This window comes from Ammospiza nelsoni, chromosome 2 (assembly GCF_027579445.1).
Source record: "Ammospiza nelsoni isolate bAmmNel1 chromosome 2, bAmmNel1.pri, whole genome shotgun sequence".
Taxonomy (NCBI): Eukaryota; Metazoa; Chordata; class Aves; order Passeriformes; family Passerellidae; genus Ammospiza; species Ammospiza nelsoni.
The window spans coordinates 46,038,171-46,050,575 of record NC_080634.1 but is presented as its reverse complement, the minus strand read 5'-3'; the positions used below and the strand labels follow the sequence as shown (position 1 = coordinate 46,050,575).

Here is a 12,405-nt window from a genome sequence, read left to right as displayed (position 1 = left end):
TGTAAGTAAGCCTAACTGGCGGAAGCTTTTCAATGGCTGAACATTAATGGCTGGTTAGAGGGTCCTTTCAGTTCTGGAGAGGGAGTTTCGGCAGCTGTCGTGGTGTTCTGCTCTGAGAGTAAACTATGGATGCTGCAGGAAGGAGTGCGCTCACATGGACATACAGAAGATGCTAATAAAAGGTTTGTAACTGTAGTCTGAAGGCAGTTTGATCCCTTTCGGTTCAAAGGTGTCAGTTCTTGAATTCATTCTTACTCTCTTCTATATGTGTAAGTGTGATTCATCCTGGATAAAAATGCTGTTTAATTGTGTTTTCAGCATATATGATTTATGTGTTTGGGTTTTAGTTGGCTTCTTACTTAGTACTGATAAGAATAGTCTTGAAGAAAATGGATTATACTGACATTGGACAGCTTGGTGGTAGCCTGGGGAAGACAGGTGCCCTGCCTCTGTGGAAATACTAATTCACAGCAGATTTTAATTCATGGATTTTTATTATTGTTACCAGTTGTGATAGTCATCTTTTACTTTTCATCTTACATTTGATTGTCATTAAAAAGATACATATATATGGAAGTGGAAAAGTAGAACATATAATTTTTCATTTTCCATATTGAGGATAATTTTCCACATGGCAAATATTTCTGAACTTCAACATCAATTTAGCTTCTTTCCTGTTTATGAATAACAGACAATATTTAAAAGTATATGTACATATGCATTGTGTGCAAAATAATGTAAACATTGCTCCATGTCATTAACCAAAAAGAAACTGAATTACTGTTTCCTAAAATTAGGCAATATTTCTCTGAAAGTAAGAAAAATTTTAATTTTTAAATGCTGGAAAATTTAAAACAGTTCATAGAAACTAATAAGGCAGTTTGGAAAATTGAGAGATTGGCATAGGGAAAATATTAAAAAAACCTCGTCAGTGTAAGTTAGCAGGGAGAAAAATAACGCAGGATGCAATGACCAGTTATTTCTGAGAGAACAGTGACAATAAAGACACAGATGAATTTAGAATAGTGCCACAGGTGCAAATGAAAATTTAAATTTTGCCTAGACTATCAGAAGACATTTCTAACTGACATTTCTAACTAACATGTCTACTTCACGTAGGTTCATGGCAAGGAGCAATTAATACAACATCAGGTGGGGAGAGCTTTGTGCTCTTGGGCTTTGCCAAAGAGTGGCTTTGCACAGTAAAGCTGAAGAAGAAAGCTTCTAACAAAGCTTTTGCATTTTTGTTATGCATATAAGTATAACTAAGGTAACTTGCTAAACCACAGGATTTTACTGAATTTAATTTACAGGAAATCATTGTAAAAGCTCTGAAACCTAAGTTTTGTTCTTAATTTGTTTTAGAAGCATTAAAACACAACTTTATTTAAGTTTAAAGGAAAAGATACATACAGTTCTGGGTTCTGGTTCTGTAAACTTCATTCAAAGAGGGAGGTAACCGCCGTTTTAATGGCTATTTTTATTCAGAGCTACAAAGAAAAATAAGGAATTTTAGATTCAGACTGTCTGGCCAAATCCTAAGCCCGCTGAAGTCAACAGGCTTGTTTGGTTTCAGTTGGACCCCATGTCAGAGAGGAATCCTGGTTTTACAGTTCACAATTACAGAAGCAAAAACAAATTGCACCTTTCAACTGTTCTTCCCTGCCTGCAAGCACATTGCAAACAAATGACAAAGCACTTCAGGAGGAAAGGCTGGGCCACAAAGAACTTGCCAACAAGCCGGTTTATACTTGCTGTTGAAGCACAATAAAGTAGTCTACCTGAGCACAAGGAGGCTTTAAGAGCCTAAGAACAAGGTCATTCAAAAAGACTTTGAGACAAACAGGACTGAGCAGAACCATCTTTCCCTACTTCATTTTCTCCCAAGAATTAACTTCCTGGGAAAAAAACAGTTTCTGAGACGAGGAAGAATTGGCAATCAGCACAGGCTGAACAACATTTCCTTCGGGGCATTTGAAGGGACTGGGTTTGCTTAGTTGTAAAACAAGGATCTGCAGACCTGAATAGACTCAGTGACGTCTAGTCCTGTTCTTTTTTCTTTCATTTATTTTGTATTTGTCTGCAAGTCACCCCATCAGACAGAGTACTTTTTATGTTCGGGGCTTCTCGGCTTGTTCCAACCACTGCATTACTCACGGACCCTGGAGCCAGTTCTCTGCCAAGCCCTTGCAGCCTTAAATAGCTTAGGAAAGCAGATGAGCCTTCTGCCACGTCTTAAAAATTGGTAAATAAAGGCTGTTTTGGGTGAATAGCAGCAAGTTCCAAAGTTCACTCCAAAACCAATCTGCTTTCTGTCTCTCCTCCGTTGCAGGGACAGAGCACAGCTCTGCATCTGAGTAGGGTGAAACAGAAGAGAAAAAGAATGGAATTGCAGATGCAAACCAGTCAGAACTTAACAAGTATATAACTTAAGTATGACTAGTACCTACTAAATTATAGTTGTTTGGAAAAAGAACAAATACCATCTTACCATAATGCTGGATTAAAACAATTCTGTTGCAGACACTGAGATGTCAGTAGGTTGAGTTCATTTTTAGCTGTGCAGTTATGAAGTTTGCAAGCTGACAAGGCCAAACTGAATGGTACATTTTCCAAGAACTTTATTTTTGCAGGATATTGGCAGGGGGGAGGTAAGGATGAATTCTTCATAGAGCAAGTTTTTTTTCAGATGCTTCTCAATAGTTGTTAAAATGAGAAGCTGCTGGATATTTCCTACTTGATGAAATTACAGCAAGTTCCTTTTCAAAACCAACATTTAAATCCCTCTGCCTACAGATATGACAATTCTGCTAGCCCACCCTCAAAAGTGGAAGAAATGGCAACGGTAAGTAGCTTATCAATTTCTTGTCTGCAATGTTTCAATACAGAGTTTTCAAAAACTAGTCCCCTTGCTCTAGGCTGTTGCTTTAACGTGTTTAAATAGTATTCTTGCAGTTCTTGTTTTAAATGATGACTAAAATGTCTTTGTTGTGAACTTGTTGTAGTAGACTGAGCTTTTCTGTTAAAATCCAAAGCTTTCCTAGCTAGGCCCTACATCTAGCTCTGCAGGATTTCAGTTCTCTCATAATGACAGAATAATTGCATGGATATTTTCCTAGGTCAGGACCTTCACATATCTTGGCAACTGTAACCAACCTGTAAATAGATCAAAACTCACACTAAATCATAATCTAGTATATTTACTTTGTTTCATTTCATTTGTACAAGGATGAAAAAGAGTAGCTGGCCTTTGACAGGCAGTAATCTAGAACCTTTTGTGCAACATTTCCATGCACAGAGTTACCATGTAAATGTAAATTTTGAAGTAGGAACTTTTTTTTTTTAATGGATGGATGTTCCATTTTATAAGCACAAGCTCATTTTAAGGATAAAACAGATATATTTCTGATGTAATTTAAGTGCATGCTGTTGAAATATCAGATTTGCTTCCAAGGATTATATTTTCTATCTTAATTATTTCACGACCCTGTATTACTAACATGTTTTTCCTCATCTTCAATTGGGTGGCATAACCACAGAGGGGACTAAGAAGGTATACAGTGTATAATCAAAGGCACAGAGGATGTAAACTGGCCACCTCCCTTCTCTCATATTTCAAAAACAAAGAGATAATCTATATTAATATATGACTGAGCAAAGATCTTATCAGGGAATCTTGTCTGTTATAGAAACATATTATATAAAGCTATATTATAGCTAGATGAGTAAAATAGTATAAATATGGCAAACAAAAAGTAGTAGGGTGGGGTTTTTTTTGAAAAAAGAAGGAAGAGTTTCAGCTAAAATTATTCAGCAGTTAAACAATTGTCTGCACTTCCACCATCTGAAACTGTGAGCTTAGTGAAATATGGGTGGGATAGAACCTCTCAGTTTAACATGTAATCAAAAAACAGATGGAGAATAGGATGACATTTTCCCCACTTTTATCACTAAGTGCTGTCTTTCTATAAGAAAATGGACTGTAGTGTTAAATTATTAAATCTCTGTTGGGAGGTCAGTGGGTGAATTTTAAAATACACTGGTCAAGGAAGAGATGATTGTGGAAAACTAAATTGAGAGATACAATGCAATAAGGATGCATTAGGATAAATTAAGTAAACTATGCCCTTATCCAAAACATACAGGATGAGGACAAGATGAGTAATTCTCCTTATTATATGTATAGACCTCTATAAACTGCATGCAATTTTACAACCCTCAGTTGTGTATTTTAATAATACATTATTTAATGGACTGACAGAGCTTGCTCACCTCTGGAATTTGTGACACGGGTTGTGATGTGATATGTGAAATGTGATTTGAACCTACATGTAGAACTGAAACCAGGTTACTTTACAATTTTTAACAGGCTGAAATGTGTAATTCCCCAATGTCAACTGAAACAAGTGGTCAATCTTTTGATACAAACCAAAATGAAACAGTGGAGAAAAGTACACTGGAATGGAATGAACAGCTAGAGAAGGAGATTTTCAGTGGTAAGTGTGTCCTTATTTTGGTATTGTTTGATGGTGTTGTTACTAGAAGTTACTATGGTTTGGGAGAATTTTCTGCAAAAGCACAGCTGTAAAAAAATGGCTCATTTCTAGCAGAGTGGCTACTTTGTGTTGTCTTTGTCTGATAGCAGAATGTCTACTCCAACACTGATTTCAGGAGATGTCAGTGATCAATCACTCTTAGAGTGCATTTCCTCTCATACTGATGCAGTTCAGAAGAATCCCATGTAACTGTGCACAGTTCTCTGCTGCTTCTGCCTGGAGCCCACACTGCACCCTTTAGATGAAGACATATGGTTATGTGAGAATTCTGTCCGTTTCCTGCATGAATAATTTGGATCATGATGAATCATTTGGCCTGGTTTTATAAACTGTAAAGCCAGAAACCACAGAATCAAGAGGCATTATGACATTCAGTTAGTTTTGTGGAAGCCTTTTTATACCCCCAGTCAAGAGTTGCAGGTTCTTTTTCAGCTTGGCTCATGTCCTCCCAATGGAAGACTCAGAAACAACTCATCTTGTTTCTCGTTCTAAGCTGGATTTCTCAGAAGTCTTTTATTTTGTGTGCTGAAGAGAAACTTTTGAAAAATGGAGAATTTTAGTACCTTTGGATCACATTTTATACCAACTATACATATTTATCAATGCTTTCTTAATGCTTTTGTAGTGTTAACACAGTTCTGTAGTGACTGATCACTCAGTCTTATGTATTTAAGTGGATTAGGAACTTCTGTAACAAAACAATCATATCCATTGTATGTTATGTGTAATATTTTGGAAATAGCAGAATACAATTAGCAAAGGAAAAATGCTTTTGACAATAAAAATAGTTTCAATATATTGCTATCAGTCTTCTGACTGAATATCTTGGTTAATTGAGCTACATAGTGTTTAATTCCATTTCATGAGTTTGCCTATATATGTTTATATAAATACATATTTGTTGCTAGATTGAATCACAGCTTCCTAACTATTTAATTACCCTTTCTTATGCAGAAAATGCCATTTTCAGTGCTCATACAATTCAGAAGAGAACTTATTTAATGAATGGAATAAACAGTGGACATGCCAGACTGCTGAATATGCTTGTTTGATGGTTTGCAGGATTCTGTTCTCTTATAGTTATGTCATAATTGTGCTTTGTGAACAGAAAGGTCTGTGTGTGCCTAGTGAATTCTTTTCAAGGATTTTTTTGCTTACAGACTGTATTTGGAAAGTTTACACACACACACACACACACACACACACACACACACACACACACACAATACAGTGAGTGAAAACTCAGACTTCAAATTGTTTTGTTCTTCCTTTAAATAGCATTTAAGACTAACATTTACATAAAGAGCAGTCATGGAGGAGAACATTTTTTTTCTTCTAGTCATAATGGGTGACTGCTGAAAAGTCCTAGGGAAGAAGAATTTGCGGTTTGGGAAGGGTTTTGAATGCTGAGAAGATGACTCCTTTTAAAGCCAGTTCTGATTAATAATGTAGTACATGAAACTTTTTAACATAAGCAGTCAGAAGATTATTAAAGAAAACAAAACCAAGTATCTTTTTTTTTTTTTTTCCTGTGCAGTTCTAAGTGATCTGGATGACCAGCTGGCCCAGGAACAAGCCCAAGACCCTTTGGACAGGATCATTTCTACAAGCAGTGCATCCAATGTCCAAAGTAGTAGTGCATTCCCTACTTCAAAGAGGCAGACTGTTGGCAGGGGGCAACAGAGAAATGACTGGAGTGACATGCCTAGCACATTTTTCCCGGATGGAATGAGAACGCTGCGGGCCAAAGATGAACACAAGATTTTCATCAGACCAAGGAAGTTACAGAGTGCATATATAAACTGGCACCAAGCAGCCTTTCAGGAGGATTGCAGTTATGGTGATGCAGTGGAGGGGAACCCCCGTCTGCAGCGCAGGAGGCTGTCCGCGGTGTCCTTCGGGCGGTCTTCCGAGGGCAGCTTATATCCCCCCTCCGTAACGCACAACAGCGGATTTAGGCACAAGGCTTGTATGAACAGGGATGCAGCTGGCAGGAGTTACTCTGTGTGTTCCCTTCGAAGGTGTCCATCATCAGTATCTTCTGATCAGCTCTCAGCATCTAGTCTGCAGCATCCATTGGCAAGGGAGAGCAAGAATGGTTTTGTACCAAGGTTTGGTCGACAGAACCCAAAGAGAATTCCTCTGTCTTCCATTGTATGGAACAACACACCAGACTCTTCAGAACAAGCTCCAGAAACAATGTTTAGAACTCAATCACTGATGGAATTTCATGCTACAGACCATGGTAGATATCCCAGCTCTTTACAAGAAACTAAGAAATACCCAAGTTACCACTCAAAACAGCACTACAGAAGATCTATTTCAAGCAGCAATTGCTTTAGCAGAGTTAGTTGCCCTGACAAAGCTACTTCTCCATTGCCCTTTGATAACTGGGAAAACTATCCTGTATACAAATCAGAAAATAATCTCTCTAGATCCTTCTATAGAGACACCTCTTCTCATGGGAAGCTGTATGCAAACCAAAAAAATTCTTATGGAAGAAAAGACAGCTATCCTTCTTGGACTGATATTCCTCAGTGTTACAGTGATGAGGTGTTTATTTCCCCTGACACCAGCTTTGAAGCATTTATGGCTAATTTAAATGACCAGCAGTGGGCACATGCAAAGAATGCCAAGTTTGGTTCACAGCGCCTGCAGAATGATTTTCACATGTACTCTCCAGAAAATACAAGTATCAAAAGGATGACAAGAAGTGCAAACAGAAATTTTTCAGAACTCACTGAGGGCTGTCAGCCTTGGCTAAGTTGTACATCTTCTGTTTCTTCATCTGGTATCAGAACTGATGAGTCAGGCTTTCCCAATTCAAAGAACCAACCAGAACCTACAAGACTGAACAGGAATTCAGTTGTTGTTACCCAAAGGAGTACAAAGGCAGACTTTACACACCTGGAAAAGGCTGAAGGTGTGAAACAGGCAGATGAAGACACGCTGTTACCGTCAGTTCCTCAACAAGCAGATACAAGCTACATCAACGCACGGAGTTTTTCCCCTAACAGCCCAGCTTCTGCCATGTGGCAAAGAGATGTATCTCTCTATAGCACAATGACATCAAAGAGACAAGCCCAAGCCACTGCCAGAGGAGATCCTGCAAAAAATTATACATCAAATGGTGATAAAAGAAGTATAGAAATGAAGGAAAATGATTGTCCACCCAATAGTGCGTTCAGTCAGCCTCCCTGTATTTTGCCAGGTGATGGGAGCAGGAAGGAACCTTTTCTTCCACGTCAGAAAGAATGGGAACATAATCTGCATTATGCAGCTCAAAGAGAGAGCAGCAAACAGGACAGTTGGAGTGCAGAAGCCCTTAACAAAGCTACTCCAAAGAGGCACTCCTCATTACTGAATGTTACTGCTGCTCTATCCACTGAAAAATTAGCAAACTGTCAAGGCATGTTGTCCTGTCCTCCTGAGCTCTCATCTAGTTTCTCACAAAATTCTCCCCAAGCACTTTCTCATAAAGACAATGCTAAATGCTTAGGAACACTATCTAGCTCTTCGGTAAATAGCACTGTTACTGAATCTCAAGCAGAAGGGGGGACAACAGCTGAAGTGAGTAGGACAAGTGTTAGCAAAGAGATTTCACAGAAAACACTGCAAAATGCAAGCACTTTAGTTACTAAGGACTATAATGGACAATTCACTACTAGTTCCCCACGAAATGGAAATTCTGGAAATATTTATATGCGTGGCTTTGATGGAGAGCCCAATACCTCTCAAAATAGTTTAAGTTATTTTTGCCTTGAAAAAGGAACTGAAAAAATGAGGAGTACTTCACCTTGTATTAGAAGATTTCACAAGCAAGACAGCTCGCCAAGACATAGCAGTAGCTGTAGCATTACTGGCTCTCCTGGCAGAAACAGCTCCAAATCTTCTGACCCCCTTGTTATTTATTACACTTTACCTAGAAAATCAGCCAGCATTGCTGGTAGTATTATGTCAGAGACACCTATCTCTTTACCTAGAGAAAGCAGAGCATATGATTGTTTAAGGTCTGAAACTCTGCATAGAGCTGACACCTGTTATTCTAATCAAAGGGATGTGTCTTGTTTAGATCCAAAATGTTCCTTTCTAACATCAGCATCATTAAATGCTGCCACAACTAAAAAAGATTACCACAGTCCTTTAGGCAAAAATAGTAATGATTCAGTCAGTAGTAGTACATCAGTTGATCTGACAGACAGATGTAAACATCTAAGTAGAAGAGAATCCTCTGTGTTTTCAGATTATAAGGAAGGGGGAAATTTTTTGCAGAAATATAAAACCACAAGCACATTTACAGTTTGTGTTGATGAAGATCATGTCAAGTATCATGAACTAGTTTCAATTTATTACACACTACCACGGAGGCATTCAAAAACATTTTGTAGCCTCTTTAGAGATAATTCAGAGGATGCAGATTTACCTTGTCCCAAAGAGACTGCTCAGTCACCAAGAATACAAAACAAGAAAAATGAAGGTCATGTGAGTTTAGCAAATGTTTTTTTCCCTACTACTTCAGAAAAAGAGGTGTCTTCATATTATTCTGACCAAGTATCTTCAGTTCTGGTCACACCTCAGAATTTAAGAACTGCTGTTGATAGTGAAGAAGAGAATTCTCATTTATCCCCTAGCTCTGAGAAGTCAGTGAGTGTGGTACCTAACAGGAAAGATAATTCAGCATGTCTACCATTAGCAGAAAATGTACTTTCTCATGTGGTGACAAAAGAAATTTCTTTTGGTGGCCCACAATCCACTGCGATAGTGACTAAGTCAGGTAGGGCCATTTCTGATGCTTCAAGCAGCCAAAAGGCAGAAATACATGTAAAAGAAAAGAAGGAAATTTTACAAAGAGCCACACCACTAATGTCCACTTTATCAACCCCTCCCAAGCCAGCCAGACATTTAGAGAAGCCTTTATATTCTAATTCGACAAATAAAAATATTGTACAGAAGGGAAGCTCTGAAACTTGCTCTCAGCCCCCAAAAGTGAACAAGAAAAATCTGAACAGTTTATTCATCTGCTCCAAAGAGAAGAGTTCCCTTGGAAGGAGTGGTAGCACAGAGCATGCTGATGTGCCACTTACTCCTGTGGAAGGTATGTACAGGGATAGTGCCCAAGTTAAACAGAGAGTAGATGTCCTACACCAAACCACCCCTCTGTGTAATAATAAATTTAGTGGACTGCAATTAAGGGCTGACAGTTCAAGAAAAAAAGAGAGCGGTTCAAACTTTTGCAGCAAAGTGCTTCCAGAGTCTCCAAGCAAAGCATCTGAGGTAAGCACAGCTTCCAATGCTGATCCATTTCTTCAGCTAGACAAAGTGGCTAGCACAGATGAAGTAAAGAATTCAAAAATTAAAAAAGAGCAAAACTCACAGAGTTCTCATATGGGTAAAGTTTACAGTGGTTTTCAGGAATCAGAGAGGCATATTGAGGGCAACCTGAACATTAAAGATAAAGTCCCCAGGGTTACACAAAATCAGAACATAACACAGAGTGCAGAAGAGGAGAACAAGCTTCTCTCTGACTGCACAAGAGACAAAGTCTCTGACTGCACAAGAGACAAAGTCAAAGATATAGAGAAAAGGAAAAACAGACCTTCAATTAAAAATAAATTGGCAGCTGTTTACAAAACAAGTCGTAAATTTTCAAGTAAAAATCTACCCCCCAAACCACACATAAGTAACATTTTTTCACAGAATGATGGAAGTGCTACTTCTTTAGAGGTCAACATGTCCCTTGACTCATTGATTTCAATGGATTCCCACCAGCCATTCCTGGAGTTGGACAATGAAAATCAGAATCACAGTCTGAACTCTGACAAGAATACTCCAAGACCAAGAACAGCTGATAATAAGAAGACTGAAAATCAGAATGATCCCTCTTTGCTTGCTAACAGCAAAAGGAGGCCTTTTACAAGTCCATATACCCAGAAGGAAGCCATCAGTCCTCAAAAAACTGCAGTGAAAGTGGAAAATAGGCCAAGACTCACAACCCTATTTCCAGATAAATCGGTAAGCACAAGAAATGAGAATTCCCAAGTGCTTGATCTCAGGTTAGAAAGCAAAAGCCAACCCATCTCCCCCAGTGCTACTACGTCATACCCACTGGATGAAGAGAAAGGAGGAGCTAGCAGTCATACCTCTGCTCCTCCCTTGCCACTATTAACTGACAAAAACTCCAACACCTATGTAAATAGCTGCTTGCAGGCAAACACATGTCCAGAGCAAAACCTGACTTCCCAGACAGTGCTTGGTCAGCATCAAAATACCTCTCAGCCTGCTGGCTTAGAAAACGCTAACCTCAATAGCTATCAGTTGTGCAAGAGCCGTGCAAAAAGTCAGCGAGAGCGTCACCTCTCCGAGGGCATTTGTGCTCGAGATTCCCTTGAGATCTCTGCCTCAGGAAGCAATATTCTACCCAAAGATGGCATACATGGCAAGAGATTTAAATCTTACTCAGAGCTGTTGTCTTGTGATGAGAATGAAAACTGGGCATCAGATGATGAGAAATGTAACAGCACCAGAAATTTAATGTATCCATCTGTGGAATTTGGTATATTTGGCAAAGAGCAACAACTGGCTTTCCTGGAAAATATCAAGAGGTCACTCACAGAAGGGCGATTATGGAGACCATGTCTTCTGAATAACCCTGGTGCTTTCAGAGATACAGAGAGCTCTTCTATAAGCAGGGCTGAGCTTCTGAGCTCGAGTTCTGCTGGGAGCAAAATGTCATCAGCTGCCTCGTCCCCCCGAGAGCTCACTGATACCTACGGGGAAGACCCAGCCGCTTACTCGGACTCAGACAGTGATACCACCACTGATGATGAATATTACTTAGATGAGATAGATAAAGAATCAGAGCTATGAAGGGACTGTGGTACTAAAAGGGCACAATAGTGTGGTAGTTTCTGGGCTGGCAAAAACATGTCAAATATGCTGAGCCCATTCTTGTGCTGCTATAAAGTGGTACAGCTTCCTTAGTTTCAAGGGAGTTAGTATGGTATATTAGCTGAGCATTTGACTTTTGTATTAAATGCGTGGCTTCACCTTTCGTGTTTCTCTCAGCAGGGAAAAAACAATGTTAAAAAATCCCTTCCCCAAATAATAGAAGGTAAACAGCTGTGGAGCTTTGGGCAGTGTAAGTCCAGGGATGGCTTTCCTCTGAGTCAGCAAGCAGTACTTAGGTTCCTGCCAGCTACACAGTGCTGGAATGGATAAATTCTAGCTTGAGCTGCTTTTTCTTACAGAACTTAATAGAAACCCAAGCAGTTATTTTGCTGATAATTTGTCGTTTCTCTGATCTTCCTCATTATCAAGCATGACAATGCTAATCCTTCCCACTGAACAAATATCCTCACAAAATGAAACCTCTTAAATCTTTACAGCGCATTCTGCATGAATGTTCTTTTTCTGCATTCCTGGGAAGCATAGCAACACTGTCCCTGGTGGCATTTTTTCTGCTGTGCTGTTAAAGCAGATTCCACACCAGGACTTTCCAGCATTGCAAGAGCAGTGAGCAATGTGAGTTGCAGAGGTACTTCTAGTGTAGGAGAAAAAGCTCAACACAGGGCACAGCCCTGAGAAACTGGCCAAAAGAAAGAAAGCTGAGCATGGAAATCTGCTTTCCAGACATGGAAGATTTATAACCAGCACTGCTTTGGTTACAGTTGACATGACTGGCCAGATTTCTGGTCTTAGAAACAGGTTAATTTGGATTAAAATACATACACTTTTAACAATTCAAAATATAAAAAGTTTTAGCTTGTTGGTTTCCTGTATTAACCTCATAGGTTCAATCTTTAGTTGTCCTGGTAGAGAGAAAATAACCAAAACAGTTTGTGGGGTCCTA

The 12,405-nt window shown here is 39.1% G+C and overlaps 1 protein-coding gene across 1 annotated transcript in view; it reads left to right on the top strand.

The window, feature by feature from the left end:
* Positions 1-11,770, top strand: part of EXPH5 (exophilin 5) — a 35,323-nt gene extending 23,553 nt beyond the window's left edge. Inside the window, exons 4-6 of the mRNA XM_059466047.1 lie at positions 2,797-2,845; positions 4,370-4,496; positions 6,094-11,770. Of these exons, the coding sequence (XP_059322030.1) occupies positions 2,797-2,845; positions 4,370-4,496; positions 6,094-11,423 (5,506 nt within the window). The 3' untranslated portion in view covers positions 11,424-11,770. The remainder of the gene's footprint in view (positions 1-2,796; positions 2,846-4,369; positions 4,497-6,093) is intronic.
* Positions 11,771-12,405: the final 635 nt, after the last annotated feature.